Consider the following 25164-nt stretch of genomic DNA (forward strand, 5'->3'; position numbering starts at 1 on the left):
TCGCCTTGGGCATTTTTAATCTGTAGCTCTGCTCTAAAAGAACATACGTACCTGGGCCCGCCTTCTATCCTTGGAAAGGAAAAATGATTGGCTAGAGTCCAAAGTGTATGACATCTCACGAATAAAAAGCACCAAAATAAAGCACCGAAATGTGCGCTGCTTTTCGGTCTGATTACTACTGTTTATGTCAGAACCGATACCGGTACCCATCCCTAGTCCTTAAATGGCACCGCTCGGTCCTTGCAGCAGATTTCTACCAAAAAGATCTGCTGCAGGCCATTTTTTTTTTCTTTAAAAAACAGCCTGCACACAAATCTGCGGAGCAATCACTTCTCTTGTAATAAAGCACATAAAAAATAAATAAATAAATAAATAAAGCACATATTTCTACCGACTAATCTTCCCTGTATCCCATTTGTACAAATTTTAAAAAGTAAAATCAAATTCGTGTAAGTGTCTTTACATATCATACATCTATACAGTTCTTACTGGCCAATAACAATGTTATACATTTTAGCGCAAATCAAGTGAACCATGAAAAGTGTCTCATGCAAGCGCATTAGCCCAGGGAGCACATGTGGGTATGCTAGCATACTTCTCACAGGGCTAACACAGCTAAGAAATCCTTAACAGCTTCTGCAATCACATTTCCAACAAAACATCATATCCTGACCGATTTTATAACTTTGAAACCAGACTGTGTATCACAATTCAATTTGCATAATTCGAGACTCACCAGGATATTCTTCACACAATACATTAACTCTGTAGCTCAACAGGATTGAAAGTTCCACAACAGCTTTGTGCATCTACAAAACAAAATCACTGCTCAAAACAAAGTTTCATGGAGCTCTTTTACCCATTAAACACAGTGCAATATACAGAGAGATGTACCTTGCTCCGCGCAGACAATATGGAGCACATATAATGCACACCGTAGAGCAGCGCTGAGGTGCATTCACGGTACATAGGAAAACTTAAACTTAACAAAGAGTAAAACTTAAAAAAAAAATACCATTTACAATAAAAATAACCATGGGTTACATAGACATTTACAGATAACTAGGACCAGAGTCTTTGTTCACACCAGCAGTTTATACCTAGCTGCCCTAAAATAACAGACCACAGATCAGGGTGAACTTTGAACTTGTTTTTGGGAAACAGAAGGCACGGAAATATACAAACAGTTTCCAGTTTACATTAATTTATGCATCCAAAAACCAGAGTAAAATAAATAAAAGTAAAACAATAATATAAATAAATGTCTCTCTCCCTGTCCAGTTCAAGTTAGTTTGACTCTTATCTGTGTTAACTACAAGTTAACCTGTGTTAGCTCCTTCAGGGTTAACCAGCTTTCTTTCAGCTGCTCTTCAAACTCTGATCAATATGAGCCGACTCAGTTTACTCACTAGACCTGCAGAGTGGCTGTTTAGGAATAATCAGTAACACAGTGAGTTACCAGTACAACACCAACACAATGAATGGAATTACAACACTGAAAGCACAAAATCAGCTGTCCACAGATTTACAGAGAAACCTTTCACAGTCACAGTCTGGTGTGGAATCAGTTCTTGGATTAAATCCTCTGTGTGTCGCAGTAACAGAGTTTATGGTGGAGTCGTGTCACAGTTCAGAAGTGTGAGTCAGTTTCTCTGGAATATCAGTTGATCCATCAGGAATCCAGGGGTTTTGTTAAGGTCTTAAGGTCGGGGGTTCTAGTCCACTGAACGGCTACCCTGAGCTACCCCTGAGCAAGGTACCATCCCTACACACTGCTCCCCGGGCGCCCAGTGGCTGCTAACTGCTTCACTGAGTGAATGGGTTAAATGCAGAGAGGAGTTTCCCCATGGGGATTAATAAAGTATACATTATTATTAGGAACAGAAGATTTCAGTGGAAGTTCAGATCTCCTAGAGGTGGATCATTAAGGTTCAGCAGTATCAGGTTTCAACGCCAAGATCTGCACTCGGCTAATTAACCTGGCCTGTTGTGCAACATAAACACTGAGGTCTTATTCCAGCATTCCTAACAGTTCAGCTGGAAATCACATCCAAACTGCTCCCTGTAATGGCAGCGTGCTTATTAATGTGGCCTAAAGACATCTGTGCACATCGACAGGAAATGTCAGCTTCCACAGCAAAAGAATATAAAACAACCTTACTAGGTCTCATCTTAGCTATCAGAGGCTTCAACATCAGATTTAGTAAAGAACAAGCACATAGCATGCTAACTGACACCAAAGACAACCAACTGTGACTCACCAAATCCTAATTTAAACTGCATCAAACAGATTTTATCCACAAGGACTGAAGTTGGACACCATCACTGTGAAAGACTGGAAATAAAAATGCATCTGTTTATAACTTGCTCTGCTGTTGAATCTCTTCCCCTCACTCAGGTTTCTCCTGCTTGCTGTCATATTTCCTTTAAGCTGTTTGAACACTTTGTAAAATGTGTTTCTGTTCATATAGACTGAGATTATTATTCTTTGTATAAACTGAGCTCACTGTTCAGAGACTGTACTACATGTTCACTGAGAGAAAATCTTTGTTGAACAGATAAACCCCGTCCTGTCCTCACTGTGTCTCCATCATGGCTGAGTCCTGGAGCCTCAGTAACTCTGAACTGTGAGGTTGAACATCCGTCTGCAGGATGGAGCTTCTACTGGTATAAAGCTGTTCCTGATCTATCAGGGAAATCCTACAGTTATGAGCTGCTACCTGATGGCAATAGGACTGCAAACAACTCCTACATCATTCATGGACAGACACACACAGCAGGATATGTGTGCAGAGCTGGAAGAGGAGACCCAGAGTATCTCACTGATCACAGTCAACCAAAGTTTGTCTGGTCTGCAGGTCAGTTTGTTTCTCTGTCCTTTCAATGAGCTCATGTTAGGTCATCATTTTTATTCAACAACATTTAGACCATTAAAATCTCATCTCCATGACAACCATTTATGCCTGTGTACATTAAAACTCCCCAAAAGAAGAACTGAACTGAATATTTTCCTTTCTCTCTGTGATCAAACCAAACTGAATTTCTTCGTTTCCTTTTCTTATTTTTCAGTTTTTATTTAATGAGATAACATGAAAAACAAAAGACATCTATGAGATTTTAAATGTTTTGATATTTAAACTCATGTTTCTGTTTGTACTGATTATTTTTACTTAGTGCACAGACAGGATTTACACAGTTAAGACTCTTTGTTTGGTGCTCAGGTAGGTGTTCAGATAAAAAAGTCAAATATAGTTAATAAAGAAACAAAGATGTCAGCAGGCAGGTTAACAGCTCTGACAAATACAAGACAAACACTGACTACAGATGGACGCTAGAAGAAGACGTCACAAATAACAGCTGCTGTTATTGTTCATTTAAAATATACTTCAAAGGTTTTTAGTTTTGGTCCTGCTGCTGCAAAATATCTCACTGTAGAAGGAATCTGTGAAACAGACAATATCACAGAATTATGGCAGAAACATTACAGCAAATGACTGAAGTGTGTTCAGAGTGATCTGTATCAGGTGGATGATGCTGAGAGTGATGACTCAAAGCTCATGATGTCACATGACCTGTACCAAGCTCTACATGAGCTGCCAGCAGATAAAGCATGTGGGTTAGATCATCTTAAACATGTCAGTATTCGGCTCCTTTGTTTTCCATTGATTTGACTGTCTGTGTGATTCAGGGCTTGTTGTCAGTGTTGTCTGTTCTATTAGTGCTGATCAGGGTTAAAGCTAAAGTCCCGTGAATGATTTGCCTTTAACCTGAGCCAGTATGATTTGGAAACTTGTAGAAAGAATTCTGCTGACAGATTAAGCTCCAACGCCCCAGCTTAAAAGTTATGTAACCCATGATGTCACGCCTTTTATGCAAATATCACCATGTGTAATATCCACAGAAAATCTAATCTAAATGCTCAAATAAGCCATTTCTACAACCACCGAACACAGCAAAAATAAGTGATGATTCAAAGAGCAGTTACATAAATGCAAAACAAACAAAACTGATCCAAAAATTCTCCAGACTCCATGTAATGATATAATCAAAGGCTAATTCGCTTCTGCAGCTTTTTGCTGCACACTTAGTTTCACCACGCGCCAACCAAGATTCACTGAACCAGCTGCATAAGAAGAACGCAAAAACGCTTCTGTTAGTCTGAGTCAAAGAGGGGATCAAAAATCATGAGAATCCTGGTTTACTGGTGTGCCATTCTAAAGTAAAATCGGGTGATAGCAGTCCTAACATCTGTGAGCTTTGTCTCTTCACTGCATGTTGTTTCCAGATGTTCATTCAGCAGCATCTCTCACAGTGAGTCCTGACAGAGTGCAACACTTCACCTCTGACTCTGTCTCACTGACCTGTGAGGGAAACTTCACTGAGTGGAGAGTGAGGAAGTTCCCTGAGGACGGCCGACTCTCTGACTGTTGGAGAATGACTGGATCCACATGTAACATCTACACATCAAAGTCAGATACTGGAGTGTACTGGTGTGAGTCTGGATCAGGAGAGTTCAGCAGTGCAGTCAACATCACTGTACAGAGTATGTTATTATACATTTACTTCTTGGATCTGAATGATTTAGACGTCACATGAACATTTGTCTCAGCTTTGCTCTATGTGAAGTAATTCTATGTGGCAACACAAACAAAAATGAGACAATTTTAGACAAAAAAGTATCAAAATATTCTTTGTTGTTGGTCTCATTTCACTCGATCTTTTCATGCTTTTCAAACATCACGTTTGTAAAAACTTGCACACAGTAATTTTATATTTTCTCTGTCAGAATAAAACTCTAAAGAGCTCAACATCTCTGTTATCACATTAGATGAACTTTTATTGTCTCCATTATTTAAATAACACAACTATACAAATGTTTACAATTTGTATATTTGACTCCTGCAGGGAAAATAAAAGGAAGAATCCCAACTATATTTCCAGCCCACTTAATCAAATTTTGAATTTGGGATCTGAGCTTGACAGAAAGTTTGCCAAATCATGTAGTGATAACATAACAGATTCAACAATCTCCCTATAAAATGTAACATGATGCATTTATTTACTCCATGGACCCTCAGCCTTCTAAAAAATGCAAGTGGTGACTACATGAATGATCCACATGATGAACCCACTGTAACTGAACATCTAAACATGAAATATTGTCTCTAGTTCAATATTGTCTCCAGTCATTAAAACCAGGCTGAGATCTCCGAAAGGAAAATCTCAGAAAATCTCTCTGAAGTCAGGTCTGCATGAAGATCAAGAGACAAGACTCACAGCTTTTCCTAAAAGTTTGCACCAGCTGGTCTGACTGAAACAATATGTTTGTTTTTTTGTTTTCACAGATTATTATTATTATGATGATGTTCCTATCCTGGTGAGTCCTGTTCATCCTGTGACTGAGGGAGCTTCTGTTAATCTGAGCTGCAGTTTGAAAACACAAAAAATACTTTCCAATGTGTTTTTCTATCACAATGACAAACTTATTCAAAATGATCCCCGAGGGGAGCTGAAGATCTCTGCAGTGTCAAAGTCTGATGAAGGTTTCTACAAGTGTCAGTACTCAGGAAGAGAGTCAGCACAGAGCTGGATGTCAGTTAAAGGTGAGCAGGATCAAAACATTTGATTCATCTTTATAAATGAGTTTCATGCTTGAGAAGGAACATTAGATTGTCTGTTTAAAGGCTCGAAGTCACCTGGATCTATTTTGTAAGAACTTTATAAAACTATTATATAATATCTCTATATTGTCAGGTTTAATATCGTTGTGATTCAGGACTCAAGTGTGGGACTCAGGTGAAAACAGCAGAGGATGTAATGAGTCAAAGTTTGCTCAAACAAAGGATAAATAATTTAACACAACAGATTATGAGCTTTGACTCAGTCAACAAGAACAAGACATAAATAAACCTAAACTTAATGAGTGAGTCCTACAAAAACATCTTAACTAAGGTGAGAGAGACAGGCCAGAGGAGCTGACATAACAGCGTGAGGGCGGCAGAGCAGGAAAATCTGAGAGGGAATGTGACAAGACAGAGAGTGTTCATAAAGTGGCTGCAACAATGCCTTACTTGGAGTCCAGACTAGCTGGGGGTAAAGGATAAAGCAAAGGTCTGTGGAAACTGTTGAATGATGGGCAGGCAGGCAAGTGACGAAGAGGCTCTGAGGGGGGCAGCAGTGGTGGTGAATAGGGGGGCAATGATCCAAGGCGGCAGGCGTCTGACTGGAGGTGAATGATGGCATGAAAAGAATCTTGAAGCAGGAAGAAACTGAAACAAGGGGAAAATCTGTTAGCATACAAACCTTATTTTCCTAGAAAGGATCCCAGCAGACCTGCCTGGTTACCTCACTGAAATATTCATTATTATTTGTTGTTGCAGTAACTGTGTCAGGAGCTGACAGCTCTTCATCTCCTGTGTGGTTGATGGTTGGACTGGTTTGTGGAGTCTCTCTCATTATTATTCTCCTGCTCTTGTTGTATCGCTGCAGACAGTCCAAGTGTAAGAGCCTCTTCTTTTCATGCTGTATTAGAGAGTTTATTTGCTACATACACTTTAATTATTCACACATATACATGTATTCTGATCTCATGACACTAAATATCAGTGGAACAATTTATACATGACAAACATGTGTAATAACATTTGTCTCTTTCACAGATTCCTGCTTCACCAGGTTGGTAAAATACTTTTTATTATTATTTTAAACAAACATCAGTTACTTTTGAGTTTATTGTGTTTATTTCATGTTTTAGGTCGATCCAGTCTGAGAGTCACACTCCGGGCTCCTCCACAAATCATGGAGTCAACCAGAATGAAACTCATGTGTACGACTCTGTTCATCCTGGTCAGTATTTAATCCATCTTTATTATCATTATTAATATTGACTTTTAAAATCAGTCTTAATTAACAGGAACAGTTTTTAGGTTCATTTTGTGCTCAGCAGTTTTTCAAAGAACGTTCGTCAAAATCTAGTTGGACAAACATCCAAACAGCCAGCTGACACATGAACATAAAATGAGAAATAAACAGGATTTTACAACCTGATTGTGTCTTTAAGTCGACTGAAAGAATCCAATGTTGTTGTTTAATATCATAACAACACAAACAGTAACAACATGGTTTGAAAATATGTTATTGCCTGGTTTTGACTTAAACATAATTATTTAATCTTTAGTTTTTTATTCAATGATTAATTTGACCCTGGCTCATCTTTTTTTAGGTACCAATCACATCTATGACTCAGTTACGCCGGTTGAAGACGACAGAAATGGTGCAGTATATTTGTTGAAAAACACAGAGAATTTAGAGAAGAAATTTGTTTTTGATTTAATGAAACTAATTCCATGTGAAATGTTTACAATCCTGTAACTAAAATATGAACATTTCAGGATCAGATGAACATGAAGATGTCACATACTCTCTTATTGAACTTAAAAACTTTGAAAAGAAGCGTAAGTACATAAAACATGTGCAGTTTAAAATTAATAAATGTAAATGTAATGTAAAAACACAATAAATAAACATTTTAAAAAATTTGACAGTTAATTATTTCCTTATGTCCAACAATCTGATCATCTTCACAGGGAAGCATCATAAACCAGAGCAGAGTGCTGTTTACTCTGAGGTGAAGACGGGAGCTGCAGGTACGGACACTAGTGATGTGCGGATCGATCCTGAAATATCGATTCCTCCGATACCAATCATTTATGTTCTAGAATCGATTCTCATGTTAAAATATCGATATTTTAGTAATTTAGGGTAAATTTGTAGTTTATCATTAACAGGAACACAGTGGAAAGAAACTATAACATTCGGATTGTCTACATTCAAGAACGACTTCCTCTTCCGCCTTTCATTGTCATGTGCGAAATACGGCTGTATAAATGCCTCGCAGCCCCTTGGCGCGCGCACTCACAACAATGGCTGAGCGTAATTGTGCGGACATATTTTACCTCCACAAACAGCTGAGACGTGGTTTGCGATACATGTGGCAAAAAAGTGCTCCAAGAGTGAGGTGTTGTGGCCATACTTGCCAACCTTGAGACCTCAGAATTAGGGAGACATTCAAAGGGGCTGTTGGGGGGTGATAAATACATTTTGCAGTGTTTATTTATCGGATAAAATACGTTAAATGTCACCGTTATTATTGGCGGGCCCGGGAACAGCGGGGGTGTCCAAATTCAGAGGCTGCTTCCACCTGAGGACCCGGCCTTCGCGGTCTAAAGAAAGCCGGGTAGTACGTCACGAGCTCCCTCGGTGGAGTGAAACTCTGGCGTCTGCTCCTTGCTATCTAAAATATAACCGGGCGATGGCGTAAATTCTGGACCGTCTCACACTTTGTTTAATTAGTCTTCTGTTTGATGTTTATTCAGCTGTGTGAAAACCACGGAGGAACCCTCCCGAGGGATTAATAAATCTAATCTAATAACTTTAATCTCAGCCAAACCGATTTACTCACCAACAAATAAAACACTGAAAAAGCCAAACAATAACATTTTTAAGTTATCAAAGTGACTTATAAATCATGTTTAACCCGAGTAGTGAAAGACCGCGGGGGTTTGAAAATGATGTGTCGGTTGGCTCAGATATTTGAAGTTTACATAGCTACATTCTCACCTGAAAATATCTTAAAAGTTTTTTTGCAACCCAGAAAGAGAAGTAAGAGTGATATTAAAACGAAGTCGCTGCCGCCATTGTTGGAAACTGGAATTGGCTGGGCCACGCTTTGAATTCTGCGATATGGTTTTTTAATTTTGTTGTCGAGGTGGAAAACCGGGAGAAATTCGGGAGAATGGTGGCTCCGGGAGATTTTCGGGAGGGACACTGAAATTTGGGATTCTCCCGGAAAAATCAGGAGGGTTGGCATGTATGGTTGTGGCAACATCACTAACCTTGTCAAACACCTCAGAGTAAATCATATCACAGAATATGACGAGCGTATGTTGAGGCGAACTGAAGAGGAGGACAGGGACAGGTGCTGCTAGGGCGAGACAGACGTCTCTCATGGAGTCCTTTAGTGCTGCAGGCAGGCAAGGTGTTCAAATAGCTCACAACTAGAGATGGCACGATACCACTTTTTTATGTCCGATACCGATACCGATATCATAAATTTGGATATCTGCCGATACCGATATGAATCCGATATAGTGTTTTTTAATCAACAAAACTGTTTTTTTTAAATATCTTGCTGCATTTTGTATAAGTTCATACTCAAGTTTAAAACAACTACACTAAAGCTATTCTGTTATACCTATATGCAAAAAAAAAATATTTCATAGTTCAGCAATACTGATCAATCTAATAAACTTAAACCTACACCATCCTCCCTATTCTGGTATTTTAAAGAGTACTTAGCGTAAATATTAAGCAACCTAACTAATAGGGTTCCAACTCCCAGCAACAACAAAAATAAATAAATAAAAAATAAGGAACCACCCCTCACGCGCCACCTCATGATGCTTAATCGACGTAATCAACCTTAATTTGATGCAGTGTGAAAAAAAAAATGCACAGAAATCAATTATTTTTCAAGAAATATTAAATAGATTCAACATCTTTCTTCAACAAAATTGCAGACTGCACAGATGGTACCTTCCCAAAGGAAAAAGTACTATAGCTTACTAGGGTATATATATTAGACTTAATAGTCACTATATACAGTAATTGACTTCTATTCATTTTACATCAAATTAAAACTTTGGGTGTAAGATTCGGATAATTATTTATTAAAAGCTAGACATTTTAAATGAGAATAAGAAAGAAAAGTATGTCTTTGTGCCCCCTTTTCCCTGTTAATGCCCTATCGGCCCCCCTGGCTAAACTTTGCTAGATCCGCCCCTGCACAGTTACCAGCCGTCAGCTACGTAGAAAAAGATCCTCGAGTAGAAAGTAATATTAAATAAATTCTAACAACAGCTGATCAAGCTTAAACGTGCTGCTGTTGTTCAGCCGCTGGTTTCCTCTTTCTGGTGCAAAGTGGGCCAAAAACAAACCAGAGAGACGGACTCGCGACAGAAAAGCCGATCAGCTGATCATTAAGCAGTTTCATGATTGAAGTAGCAGCCAGAAGAGGCAGTCGCTCCATATATCGTTTGGTAAGCTTAACGCAGGAATGGTTTACAAACATTCAGAGATGGACTTACACACTTGCTTTACTTCTCTCGGGGATAACTTGGTCGGAGATGAAATGCCGGGTTGCTAGCGAAGCTCCACATGCTATCCAGACCACCGACAGGTCCCGCATGCCACAGCCGCTCTATCACGTGATGCATACTGCTCCGACGTGCTAACGTTCTGAGGTGAGTTACGGCGTGTTGCAAGTTTTGTGAGGTGCTTTCGTGATATTTAATGGATCGGATTACATTTTTTATTTTTCTCCGATATCCGATCCAGTAATTTAGGTCAGTATCGGACCGATACCGATACGTAATATCGGATCGGTCCATCTCTACTCACAACTTCAGTTTTTTTATTTCTATATGATGAACTCTGCACTATTAAGTGATAAGAACAAGTAATCTGATGTCCTGTAATCATTATGACGCTATAATTTGAGATACAATAAATAAAATAAGTTTTTGTACAGAGTATCGGTATCGGATTAGTATCGTCGATACCACCCTGAATATTACTTGGTATCGGATCGGAAAGAAAATCAGTGGTAGCGCACATTACTAACGGACACAACAGTCTCATTCAGTGTTTGTGTGCTTGTGTAGCCACTAGGTAACAAAAGCTCAACACTGCGCCTAGCATCCTGGAGCACTTCTGTTGTCTTTTGTACATGTTTTGAAGTTTATACGTGCTGCTTTGTCTGTAGGGGCCACCGTAAATATACTTTTATTTATTCACTCCACAGAAAATGTAATAAATAAATCATATAATACAAAAATCAACTATTCACATTTCAACTTTTAACTATTTAAATTTTCAGCTTTTTCCTTTTAAAGCAGGGGTGTCAAACTCAATTGCACAGGGGGCCAAAACTCAAGGCACACTTTAGGTTGCGGGCCAAACAAGATAAACATTTATTGAATATACTAAAACAATGTTTTTAAACATAAATATGAATAAAAACAGACAGGAATATTATTCCAAATTAAATAAACTTAAAAATAATAAACTTTAAATTTAAATATTTTGCTCTTCATAAAAGTATATCCTGTCAAAATTATGCAAGTTAGAAATATGAAACCCCAGAAAAAATAAATAAAAGCATACACAAGGTTGGAGCCGCATGTAGACGGAGCTGGGCACTGCTTCAGGAATGGAACTAGTAAACTGTGCGGGCCATTCAGTGTCGTACTTTCCCTTGAGTGTATCATTACTCTGCAGCTCCATCTGAATCTGCACAGGTGCAGTTCAGCAAAGTCCGCTGACTTGGTTCAACATTACTTGGCAACAGGGAAAGTGAGGCAGGTTGCACTGGTGCATTTGTGACAGCTTCACTTGAAATGCCTTCACCGCATCATACATGCCATATCCATGAACTGACAGATTTCCTTGCTGAGCTCAAAAACTCTATTGAGAATTTTTATCCCAACTCAGCCAACAGACCTCTGTATGATGAGAAATCTCGGCAAACTCTGAATCTATTTCACACGTAAAAGACTGAAATTGAGGGCGATTTAAACTTTTAGCTCAGATAAAATGTACGGTCTGCGTTACGGTGATCATTACATGCTCCATTTTTAGGACTTTACCACACAGCCTTTCCTGGTGTGTGATGCAGTGATATGCTGTTAACTCACCAGTACAGTTCTCCTCCTGCATCTTTACTCGCATCCTGCTGACTAGTCCGCTTTTTTCACCGCACAACACCTGCGTTCCATCTGTTGTAAGTCCAACAAGTTTGTCCCAGGGCAGTTTCATGTCGGTTACACTTTGACATACGTTTTAAAAAATGTCTTTTCCTGTCGTTGTCCCGTGCATCGATTTAATGTTCAATATTTCCTCTCCACGGATGAAGATGGTCAGCTGTGCAATGTCCATCATTGTGGTGTAATCTGTTTAAGTATAACCTGTTTTATTGTGAAAGGGGGGTTCTGAAACAGGAAGTAGAATAATAAAGGTCGGAGTTTGAGTGCTCTACAAGGTGTCGCTTGAATCCTTGCCTAAAACCACGACAATCATGTCAGAAGTGGGATTGCAGTAAGAGCCTTGTCATCGGGGAGTGACAGCAAGCGGCTTTGGGAGCGGTAAAGAGTTTTTCTCCAGACGATAAGATGTCGGACGAAGAAGCAGGAGCTAGCGCAACAGCTACACAGCCTCGCATGTCACGGCCCCACCAGCAAGCTAACGGCGGCTATAATGCTAACGCCAACTTACCCCCGAATGCCACATTCACCATCCAGCCTCTCGAGCTGTTTGATTTCTCAAAGCCACAGCAATGGGAAAAGTGGATAAGGAGGTTTGAAAGATTTCGACTTACAAGCAACCTGCACCTTAGCTCAGAGGCTAACCAGGTAAACACACTCATCTACTGCATGGGGGGTGAAGCAGATGATATCCTCCGAGGGCAAGCTTTATCGGACATACAAAGGCAGCAGTACCAAGCAGTAAGAGACACTTTGGATACGTACTTTGTTCCCAGGAAAAACATTATCTATGAGAGAGCCCGCTTTAATCAAAGAACACAGCAAGCTAATGAGACTGTTGACTCGTTTGTCACCGCACTTTATGCTTTAGCTGTAAACTGCAGTTATGGTGCACTGCACGATGAGTTAATAAGAGATCGCCTCGTCGTGGGTCTGAGGGACATCAGCTTAGCGGAGAGACTTCAAATGGAGAAAGATTTGACGTTGGAGAAAGCGGTTAATCAGGCCCGGCAGTCTGAAGTCATCAAAAAACAACAGACAGACATCAGAGGGGAAAATAAGATGGAAATAGATGCTGTGACAGCGAAGCACAGAGAACAAAAGCACTCAACATTCAAACCCCGAAGGGAACGTAAATGCACAACAAAGGACAAAACACCAAATGGGAGATCATGCTACAGGTGTGGGAAAACCCCTGCGCATGGTAAAGGACAATGCCCAGCAAAAGATGCAACATGTCACTCATGTGGTAAAAGAGGACACTTCAGTAAAGTGTGTAAATCTGTTAAATCTGTGCATGTGATAGAAACAGAGAAAAGTGATGATACACCCGTGTTCCTTGGTTCTGTAGACGCAGGTTCAGATCCTTGGTATGCAGACCTTACTATCAGAAACCACGAAGTTAGATTTAAGATAGACACAGGAGCTGACGTCTCTGTTATCCCAGCCCAGATGTATTATTGCATAAACCAAAATGAGACAGAGTTATGTAAACCAGATAGACCATTGTTTGGTCCAGGTGGTACTCCACTTGATGTGTTGGGTATGAGCAGAGAAACAATTTGCAAAGGCGAACAGGAAATACAGGAACATGTGTACATTATCAAAGATTTGCACATAGCACTGTTAAGCAGGCCAGCAAGTGTCAAGCTGAACCTTGTGTGTAGAGCTGACAGTATTGACTTGAATGTGTTGAATGAGAACTACCCAAAGCTGTGTCAGGGATTAGGTTTAATGCAACAACCTTATACGATTAAGTTGAAACCCAATGATGTGCCTTTTTCCCTCGCCACACCAAGACGGGTCCCCGTCCCTTTGTTAGGAAAGGTGAAACGGGAACTGGAAAGAATGGAGTCCATGGGAGTAATCAGAAGAGTTGAAGAACCAACAGAATGGTGTGCAGGTATAGTCCCAGTGCCAACAAAAAACGACTATGTGCGTATTTGTGTTGACCTCACTCACCTCAATGAAGCAGTGTGCAGAGAAAAGTACATCCTGCCTTCGGTTGAACAGACACTTGGATCCCTGGCGGGAGCAAAAGTCTTCAGTAAGTTAGACGCAAAAAGAGGCTTCTGGCAGGTTCCATTGTCACCAGAGTCAGCACACTACACAACATTCATTACACCCTTTGGGCGCTTCCACTTTAACAGACTTCCCTTCGGAATAGCGTCAGCCCCAGAACATTTTCAGCGTAGAATGTCAGTGATGCTTAATGGGCTGCCAGGTGTGGTTTGTCACATGGATGACATCCTCATTTGGGGACAGGATCAGCAGGAGCACAACGCCAGGCTGCACACAGTGCTCAATAAACTCCAAGAGGCTGGTGTCACACTAAACCTGGAGAAATGTGACCTGAGCAAACAGGAAGTGAAGTTCCTCGGACACGTTTTGTCTGTGGAGGGAGTACAGCCAGACCCAGACAAAATTGGAGCGATCACAGCAATGAAAGAGCCATCAAACGTCAGTGACGTGCGCAGCTTTCTCGGGATGGTTAACCAATTAGGCAAATTCATCCCAGGACTGGCCGAAAGAGACAAGCCCCTAAGAGACCTGCTCTCGAAGAAAAATCAGTGGGTTTGGAGCTGCGCACAGCAAAAAGCATTCAATCAGCTAAAAGGCGATCTGACGTCAACTCCCATTCTTGCACTCTATGACCCAAACAAAGAGTTAAAACTGTCTGCAGATGCTTCCTCCTATGGACTGGGAGCAGTCCTATTTCAAAAAGAGGGAGAGCAATGGAGAACTGTTGCATATGCGTCTCGTTCTTTAACGGAAACAGAACAGAGGTATGCACAGGTGGAGGAGGAGGCGCTTGGACTAACATGGGGTTGTGAAAGATTCAAAGATTTTCTCATCGGGAGACACTTCTCCTTAGAGACTGACCACAAACCACTCGTCAGCCTGCTAGGACAGCAAGCTCTAACTGAGCTTCCACCCAGAATCCAACGGTTCTGCCTAAGGCTCATGAGGTACAGTTACACCATCTCACACACTCCAGGCAAAGCACTCCTCACAGCAGATGCACTGTCACGTGCACCCGTTAACCAAGACCCTGATTCTAAGGCTACAGCTGAACTACTGGATGACACAAATATATATGTGGATGAAATAGTCAAATGCATGCCTGCTACCTCGACATACATCACACAGTTAAAGGAACAGCTTAAAACCGACAGCATGTGCTCAGATGTCATGGCTTTTTGTCAGAGCAGCTGGCCAGAATACAGCAATCTCACAGGACCAATTAAAGCATATTGGCCACACAGAGACACCTTAACGGTACACGACGATCTGCCACTGAAAGGCACCAGACTAGTGATCCCTACTGCTATGCGCCACTCTGTCCTCATTGCCCTACACGAGGGACATCAGGGAATGTCTAGATGCAGAGAGAGAGCCAGGAAGACAGTATGGTGGCCTGGTCTGAGTGGGCAAATAAATGAACTTGTGAAAAACTGCACCATATGCATCAAAGAGCGTACCAACCCAGTGCAACCTTTAATGCCAAGCCAACTCCCTGAGAGACCATGGCAAAAAGTTGGAGCAGACCTTTTTACGTTTAACAACAGCAACTATGTGCTTCTGGTGGACTACTACTCTAAATTTGTGGAAATAGCCAAATGTACTCCCACAAGATCGGAGGATGTTATAGTGCATCTAAAATCAATCTTTTCCAGACATGGGATTCCAGAGTTTCTCTACAGTGTCAATGGACCTCAGTTTTCAAGTCAACAGTTCAAAGACTTTGCAGCAGCTTATGGGTTCAGGCATGTAAAAAGCAGTCCAAGATTTGCACAAAGCAATGGTGAGGCTGAGCGTCATGTCCAAACTGTGAAAAGTCTGCTAAAGAAAGCAAAAGACCCATATCTTGCACTTCTAGCTTACAGAGCAACCCCATTGGCTAATGGATATAGCCCTGTGCAACTACTAATGGGACGAAGCCTGCGCACGTCAGTTCCCCAGCTTCCTTCTTTGCTCAATCCCAGCCTGCCCAACAAGGCTACAGTGTTGACAAAAGCGAGAGAGAGAGTGATGAAGGACAGTGTTGCGTACAACAGGAGACATCGTGTGACAGAACTTCCTCCACTCTCACCGGGACAACCAGTGTGGATTACAGACACTAGGCGTGAAGGGACTGTCATCTCCTCTCACTCCACACCCCGCTCATACATTGTCGAGACCCCTTCAGGAGCCATCAGGAGAAATAGGCATCACCTCCAGCCATTGCCAGATGCCACACCAAAGTTACAAACCCCAATTACGCCTGTCAGTCCAACAGAGAACACCCTGCCTGCTTCAAACCTATCGGCGGCTACAACTCTGACTCCTAAGACAGAAGACCCAGGTCCTGTCAGAACTAGGGCTGGCAGGGTTGTCAAAAAACCACAAAGACTGGACTTGTGAAAATAAACGAAACAAAAAAAAAAAGACATGGGTTTAAAAGTAAAGGAAAAAAGGTTGAAGAGAAAGAAAAGTTTCTATGAAAGGTTCTAAGAAAAAAAAAGAGTACAGTTTTCATATATGCAGTAAATGTTCTTGTAAGTTTGATGTTTTCAGCGAAAGGAGGATGTGGTGTAATCTGTTTGAGTATAACCTGTTTTATTGTGAAAGGGGGGTTCTGAAGCAGGAAGTAGATAATAAAGGTCAGAGTTTGAGTGCTCTACAAGGTGTCGCTTGAATCCTTGCCTAAAACCACGACAATCATGTCTGTACTTTCATCCACAGCAAGATGCAATAAAGTTTTTGCTTCTTTCACACAACTGTGTTCTTAAATCAGTGGCCATGTCACAAACCCGATCAGCAATCGTATTTCTCCTCAGGCTCACATTTGTCAAAATCTGCGTTTTGTCTGGACACAAGACGTCGCACACCTTCATCATGCAGCTCTTCAGAGTGGTACCGGGCTGATTTGGCTATCTCCTCTTCTACAATAAAACTTGCTTTCACAACAGCTTCACTTTGATTTTTGCTCTGGTGAAAAAAGTCTGCTGAAATGTCAGATTCTTCTTTAGCTCTTCTACTTTCTGTTAGTGATGGGTCGGTCGCGAACGAAATGGCTCTTAGAGCCGGATCTTTGACGTGAACGACGCAAGCCGGCTCCTTATCGCGAGCCGTGGGTTTTTTTTTTCTTTCTCTCACCCTCTCTCTCGCACTTTTTTCCACTTCACTCAGCATGCGAGCCTTGTGCTTTAAGCTGGGGGGAGGGGCGGTAGTTACACTCAGTAGCACAGGAACAGAGCGGGAGGGAGAGAGAGAGAAAGAGAGCCAGGGACAACAACGTCACATTAGAAAGGTATAGTAACCATCCACAACTATTTTCAGTTGCAGATGATAAAGGATTCAGAAAGTTTATTCATGCAGGCCCATATGACAGAGAATATGCATGTTCTTTTTGTTTTCATATTATAATTTATATTTAATTGTGTTGTGTTTTGCAGTGTTTTGTGTTGTTTCACTTTAAATTTGTAAAAGGAAAAAGCTGAAAATTTAAATAGTTAAAAGTTGAAATGTGAATAGTTGATTTTTGTATTATATGATTTATTTATTACATTTTATGTGGAGTGAATAAATAAAAGTATATTTATGGTGGCCCCTACAGACAAAGCACGTACAAACTCAAAAACACGTACAAACTCCAAAACACGTTAAAACTCAGAAGCACAGAAGTGTGTGGTAATAACGTGTAAATGAACATTTTTTTTAAATTATTTGACTATATATGAATGCTTGTGTATAAATACATAAACAATACACATATGCTTTCAATTGTGTAATTTAAGTGATCTAGATAGCTCTGTTTTGGAAGTTCAGTTCATGCTAGAAATGTGTTTTGGAGTTTGTACGTGCTTTGTCTCTAGGGGCCACCGCCAAGGCTGGACTGGGACAAAAAATCGGCCCGGGCATTTTGACTAGAGACCGGCCCACCAGGATAAAGATTGAAAATGTGACGTCATTCAGGGATAAAACCGCAAAGGATTCTGGGAACTTGTGGCAAGAGGTACTAGCGCACGCAGGCTTTCAATTGAACTCAGTTACACAGCGATAAAAAGAAACCCAAAAAATGGCAAGAAGCTGTTGTATTATTAACTGCAATAACCGGTCGCATGACAGCCACGGGAAGCCGACGGGTAAAGAGATCGTTTTTTTTTTTTTATCGGATTACGTAGTTGAAGTGAAATTTTTTAAGCCATGTTTCCGAAGTAAGAGCCGACGGATGGTCTGGATATACCAAATATAACATCTCAGAACACGCCAGCTCACAGGTTAGTCTGCTCCAAGCATTCCCACAAAGGTCAGAGTTTTGTAGTAGTTAATACGTCATTTTTCTTAACATAATTGGTGATATAGGTTACAAGCAAGTCTGGCGCTGAACAGAAATTGTCGCGCTATGCTCCTTTATTTATTGTGCATAAATAGTGAATTGTCCTGACACAATATTGCGTTTCGCTTCTGTTATAACCATGGTACACTGACAAAACCATATACTTTTATTCACAGGATAAAACAGTTGTTTTGTATCACTAATTGTCCATTGCGATTACAACATACAATATTATTGTCACTGCTACATTTCTGTAATGCTACTGTAACAGGTTTCTGCTTCATCCCGCTGCAACAGTTCGGCCCAAACAGACTCCTCGACTCTGCGTTGTGTAGTGTTTTTAAAAAGACAAGGAGTCTCTGATCGATCGTTGCCACTTTATTTCCTGAATGGAAACAACGGTGCTCTGTATCAGTGCACAGGCTCGCCATACACCACTCCGCACAGCACACTCTCATATGGCTACGGCAGACTGGCAGCGATTACTGCAGCAATATTACAATTTCTAATATACAATAAAATAACAGCAACAACAAACGATGTACCTGAATGGAAACAACGGTGTATTATCAGTGCACAGGCTCGCCACACACCACTCCGCACAGCACACTACGGTAGAACATCTCATTAGCATTCCGCTTTAGCATACAGTTTCACACATTAATAAACAAATGAAAAGTACATAAAACTGGTGTTGGACATGTGTCCACTAAGCACTTATTACACTCGGTGCTCGTCAGCTAATCAAACATGTTTTATGTGTCTGTACTACTTAGCTATATTGTGTGCGGAACAATACAACTCACCTCTCGTATGGCTACGGCAGACTGGCAGCGATTACTGCAGCCAGCCACACCGAGAGGGGGGGGGGGCGCTGTTTCCCCATTACACTGATATTTGTGGCAAGTGGAATAATACCACATAAACACTGTTACACTACCAGAAATTATTTCCACTACTAATTAATTACCGTTGAGCTCAAAGGTTATATTAATAAACTGTTAATGAATGTGTATTTATGAAGACGATTTGTGAGACTGGTAAACTTATGATATGTACAATAGTCTTTCGTTCTACACGGTGCGTTTCAAGGTCCTGTACCCATCCGTCGGTAAACTGTACCTGGGCTTGTTGCAGTGACCTGAAGTTACTAAACTTCATGAGTGTGTGCACTCACTCCAAGAAGCGTATAATTATAAATCTGAGCGTGGTGAAAGTTGGGCAGCACGCTGACGTCTTTTGTCCACTCTTTCACTCCTTTGATTTTTTCCTCGTATCTTTTCTTTGTCTTTTCGTCGAGTCTGTCTTTGTTCGGACCGGCATTGTTCTCCTTTTGTTTTGTACATTCCTTTTTTGTGCGGCAAAGAAAAAAAAAAGAAGGTATTGGAACCGGAGAATGAACGTTTTGCGGTGCTGCAAATGTTTGCATTTGATTTGTTTGATTGGATTGTTTTGCCACGAGTTCCCGGCATGCAATGCGCGAAAATCACGTGATTGTTAAACAAGGGGGCGGGTGCATCCAGCCTCCTCGGCTGTAATTGGTCCAGCCCAGAGTCGATCATGACCAATTGGCCAATCCAACACCTTTCATTATATATACCCTTCCTAAAAAAAAAAAAAAAAAAAAATCCATCGGCCCATAAAAACAAAAAATCGCCAGCGGCCCACCGGGCAATGCCCGGTATGCCCGATGGCCAGTCCAGCTATGGCCACCGCATATATTTATATATAAACATATATAAATAAAACCACTTTTTTTTGTACATCAGTAATTCCCTTTGTGCATAATTTTATATTATTGTTAATAATATATTAATTAAAGCAACAAAACAACCTGAAGAGCCGGTTCGGAGCCGAAAGAGCCGGAAATCCCATCACTATTTCCTGTAGTTTCTGCATTTAGGTTTTTCAGCTTATCCTGACGTTTTGTCTCGCAGTGCCGTCTTAAATTAAATTCCTTCATTACAGCCACATTAGCTCCACTAATAAGACACACGGGTTTACCAGCAATGTCTGTAAACATATATTCAGTCACCCACCGGCGCTGAAAGGCTCTGCTTTCAGAATCAACGTTTCTCTGCACCATTGTGAGCGGCTAGCTTCACAATAACAGCAGTTTGACTTGATTGACGCGGGAATGTTCCCAGTTAGCCTAGCGTTCAGCAAGGAGGCTGCAGCGCTGCATTATGGGATCTGTAGTTTGTATATTATTAGCGTCTCATATCACCGGGCCATGCATAACAATAATAGTACATCTATATAAAATGATCTCTGATTTTGACACGTGTTTTAAAGAAATTTAAAGTGAAACAACACAAAACACTGCAAACCACAACACAATTAAATATAAATTAAAATATGAAAACAAAAAAAAGATGCACATTCTCTGTTATATGGGTCTGCATGAATAAACTTTCTGAATCCTTTATCATCTGCAACTGATAATAGTTGTGGATGATTACTATACCTTTCTAATGTGACGTTGGCTGTGTCCCAATTAAGAGACCACACGCTTGAAGTACGCATTTTGAGTGCGATTACGTCACCGCCACGCGACGACTGCTGTCCCAATTCGAAGTGTACTTCAAATGCATACTCCAAGTGCGCCGTCGATTTCCCCAAATATCAAGTGTGGTCCGGTGAACGCTTCGTGGTCCCATATATCCCACAATTCATAGCGCGGCGGTGGGTGTGGATAATTTTGTCGCAAAATACCCCACAAGAATAACGCTCCCCAGTGGCTGCAGCCAGACCCTTCTCCAAAATACGGCAGAAGGGAGCGGCCGAAGAGAACTGTCCGCACTTCTCGTACTTATAGTACGCACCGTACGCGTAGTGCACCAGACCACGCTTGATATTTGGGGAAATTGACGGCGCATTTGGAGTATGCATTTGAAGTACACGTCGAATTGGGACAGTCGTCGTCGTGTGGCGGTGACGTAATCGCACTCAAAATGCGTACTTCAAGCGTGCGGTCCCTTAATTGGGACACTGTCTCTCCCTCCCGCTCTGTTCCTGTGCTACTTTGCGTGTAACTACCGCCCCTTCCCCCTCTTCCCAGCCCAAAGCACAAGGCTCGCATACGGAGTGAAGCGGAAAATAAGTGCGAGAGAGAGGGTGAGAGAAAGAAGGAAAAAAAAACCCACGGCTCGCGTCGTTCACGTCAAAGACCCGGCTCTAAGAGCCGTTTCGTTCGCGACCAACACATCACTAATTTGTTGGGTTGCCTTTCACATAAGTCCTTAATCTTGGAGGCAAAAAGTCCACTTTTCATCTGGATTTACTGAATCACAGCATCCAGAGCTTCTGAACCAGACCACCAATCACATAACCAAAGACCATCAAATAACACATAATCTGAGTGTGCTCTATCACTGGAGGCACAGCAGAGCACTTTTTACGCTGTTTTTTTGATACAGGAAAGTATCAGATGTGCCAATAACATGGAAAGTGTGTGTATGTGGAATAGATGTAGGGCATATAAAATATGAGTAAGGGATGAAAGAAGGGAGTGATGCAGACGGGCAGATGAGTATAAATGGAGCTGTTTGGGAAGGTTCGAGGTTCTTTATGTAGTTTGCTAAAGATGAGTAACATCGTAAGAAAGCACTGTGGAGTTCACAGTCAAACGTTTCAGTTGCCCAATCACTGTGGACTTATGAAGTGAAATTATCATTTTTTTGTCTCTCAAAAGAGTTGGAAGACTTTGTACCATGTTACTCATTCCTCATTTGGACTTTCAAATCAGACTTGATCTGCAGAGTTTAAATCCACATGTGTGCAACAGCTCTGTGTCATATATCTGCTGATCAAATGTATCCTGAGCTCTGACTTCTCTTTTAGAGGACAGTCTGATGTATGCTGAGGTCAAACACCCCAAAAAAGGAAAAGCCAAGAAGAAAGCAGGTAAACAAAGTCTGCCATCACCTCCAGTGAATGTTGTTCAACATGTTTATCTGGTCTTAAAATCTTTTTTCCACTCACAGGAAAATCAAGTCCTGCAGCTGATGCAGCAGTTTATTCTGAAGTCACGTTAGGAAGCTTTCCTGGTAATTATGCTTCTGTGCAGGATGAGTTATTCTTCAAGTTATTAAATGGCGAACATCCTGAAACTTGGACATTTGTGTTCTTTGTGTTTGTCTTACAGGTCAGTGAGGAGAGCTGCAGCAGCAAAAAGGAGCATTTTATGAATCCACTGTTGCTCCTCTGCTGCCCAAATATCAGACATGCTCAGTCTTTAGTGTTTATGAAGATGATATTGAATAATAATATGATATATAGTTGGTACTATGTTTTAGCATAAAGCACACAGAGATGTTTCCTGTTTCAGAGTCATGCTCTTTATATTTAGCTGATATTTTTATTCATTGTTGAGCTTTTGTATAAAACTTTGAATGTATCCTGTTCCACTGAGAAAAAAGTCTGTGATTTTTAGTAACTGATAGCAGCAACTTAAAGTCAGCAGAGTTACATTAGGAAGTGCTGGTATAAACACCCACAAATACTTTTACTGTCTGAGTGTAAAGATCTATATTGTGTAAAAAATAATTATTTGGTATAAAAACATGAAAAAGCTCTGGCTGCATCATGATTCATTTAATGTCAGATACTTTTATTGTAGTTTTAATGTATCTCGTATTTTAATCTGAAGCTGTGAATGTTTTTTTTTTAATGTTGTTTGCTGTTCTCACTTTTTCTGAATTTTACATAGTTTTTTAAAAGTTATTTATTTTGAATGTAGAGCACAGTGATCAGCTCTGTTGTTTTGAACATAGTATATAAATACATTTGACTTTGACTTCACTTTCTCTTGTATTTTAATCTGAGTAAAGATTAAAGATTGTTTGGGCTTGATTAGATTTTCTTGGCTTTATGATTTGCTTTAAAGCTTTTATTGGAGCTGTATTCTGATACTACCTTCTATTTTTTTTCAGTAGGGCGCAGTGCTCTCCATTTAGAAGTACTTTGAATTCGTGTATGTACACATTCCTACTATTATTAATTACTAATTATTGAAGAAAGAAAAGTCTGATCATTAAAACAAGTTGGTTAGGTCGCAGTGGATATTTGTGTCCAGAGCTCTGCGAGTTGATGATCCAGTCATGGCCTTTGATGATGTTGAGCATCACTCGCTGTCCTGTGCTTGTCCCACATGTGGCTTTCTAGAGGAACAAAACACAGCTGGGTGCGAAAACATCGTCAGTACACACTGTGAGGTGCAGCTCTGCATTATTTGTCTGTTTGTTTTTAAAATATTATTACCCTCCATCCAGAAGCAGACGTGGACAGGTCACCACTGTGTCACATGACTAACTCACAGAGACACACAAACATTCAAACACCACGGCACAGGAGTTTTACTTTGTTTGTTGTTAGACTAGAATAGAATTATTGTCATTGCACATGTCACAAATAAAAGGCAACAAAATGCAGTATTGTTGTTGTTTTGTAGCATCTTAAAATACACTATGTAAGTTTTGGTATTATTTCCCAACATGTACTGTGTAACTTTTATGAATTTATGAAGATATTGAATTTAACTGTACTGAAACCCTAAACTCAGAGATCCTGGTCTAACTCTACAGATCTCCTCTGGAACCAAACTTTATTTTTGACTTGTTTGAGAAAATACTCACATAAACACAATTTTAAGTCTAATTTTCAGGTTTGGCCACATTTCATTGATTCATTTTATTAGTGACTGGTCTGCTATATTATTCATCTTCAAACTGAGCATCAGGAAGAAAGGTGATTGAATGTGACATGGCTGACAGGCTGGTCTGGGTTATCTGGGTTTACTAGTAAAAGACCATAAAGGAGAAAATCCCCAGTGAGTGGCAGGTATCTGGGTGAAAATGCCTTGTTGATGTCAGGAGAATGACCAAACTACTTTAAGCCAATAGTTTAAGGTTTTGCCACTGAGCAGGGAAGCAGGACTGAATAGCTGCACTTTCTTAGCAGAAACAGGGAATTTTTTACAAGTGAAAATGGTGAAAAAAAAATAAAAACAGTTAAAAAAGTGACATCCACAGCAGTGTAATCCCCAGCTCCTGGTCTGATTCTCCAAATACAAAAAACATCCTTCCACAGCTTTTCCAGAACTATTTAAAAAAAAGTCTCTGAGCTTTCCCCTCCCCAAGATTCCTGGACATAAAGGAGAAAACGGGTACGTAATTTTAAAAACACAAAAAGGAAGGTCTTGACTTACAAGCCAGAGTGACACTGACTGTTTGTCCTACAATGATCCAGCATCAACTGAAGCTCTGCACTCTGCAACCCAGAGGTGGAAACCCTCCTCACTGTCCCAAAACTACACAAATATGAGAACACCAGAACAGACACACACACACACACACACAATGGCTGCATGACTGGCAGGACTCTTGTGAACCACACTGTTTACACAGATGATCTTGTGGTCTTTAGTCCTCATAGTGCTGGTCTCCTGCAGCGCCTTCACGCATGTTCTGCTTCTAGTGTGGTGATATCAGACATATCCAAATGATTGACTTTTGGTTTTGTTTGTTTGTTTTTATCCTGAAATAAAGCGGGCACTTGTACGCACAGACAGGTTTTTGAAAGACAAAATTATGGGATTTGTGAAGCTAAACTTAATAAATGTTACGTGTGGTCAGATTGCTTCTTATTTGTGTGTGGATTGAAGTAATTATAATAAAATTGAAATTGCTTGTCTATTTGCCTAACAATTCCTCTTATCATGCCTTGTGGCAAAGGATGAAAATAGTAGTGCACTCCAGAGTGTGAATATGGACATTACTCTTATTTTTATTGCATAAATGGACAAGAGCGTGATAGTAAAGCACAACCTGTCATGCTTCCAGAATAGAAAATAACTGCACTATGCTGGCAACACAACTTTGGCTCTGTCAAAGCATCTGCACACAGACAGCATGCTAATGCTAACCTAGCCAAGAACCAAGAGTGATGTTAAAGCTGAGTGAATGCTGACCCCAGCAGCCAGAACCCGAACTTCAAAAGGTAACAAACAGAGGAGCAGTCAGA

The 25164-nt window shown here is 40.6% G+C and overlaps 1 protein-coding gene across 1 annotated transcript in view; it reads left to right on the forward strand.

Annotated features, from left to right (window-relative positions):
- Positions 1-23516, forward strand: part of LOC147335638 (basement membrane-specific heparan sulfate proteoglycan core protein-like) — a 65441-nt gene extending 41925 nt beyond the window's left edge. The window contains exons 16-24 of the mRNA XM_086286103.1: positions 2559-2858; positions 4286-4543; positions 5346-5603; positions 6393-6506; positions 7398-7454; positions 7587-7646; positions 21985-22047; positions 22128-22190; positions 22289-23516. Of these exons, the coding sequence (XP_086142229.1) occupies positions 2559-2858; positions 4286-4543; positions 5346-5603; positions 6393-6506; positions 7398-7454; positions 7587-7646; positions 21985-22047; positions 22128-22190; positions 22289-22296 (1181 nt within the window). The 3' untranslated portion in view covers positions 22297-23516. The remainder of the gene's footprint in view (positions 1-2558; positions 2859-4285; positions 4544-5345; positions 5604-6392; positions 6507-7397; positions 7455-7586; positions 7647-21984; positions 22048-22127; positions 22191-22288) is intronic.
- Positions 23517-25164: the final 1648 nt, after the last annotated feature.

Source organism: Aulonocara sp. 'chitande type north' Nkhata Bay, linkage group LG3 (assembly GCF_057382095.1).
Source record: "Aulonocara sp. 'chitande type north' Nkhata Bay isolate Kocher_YH1m ecotype deep benthic linkage group LG3, A_spYH_male_GT1.1, whole genome shotgun sequence".
Lineage (NCBI taxonomy): Eukaryota > Metazoa > Chordata > Actinopteri > Cichliformes > Cichlidae > Aulonocara > Aulonocara sp. 'chitande type north' Nkhata Bay.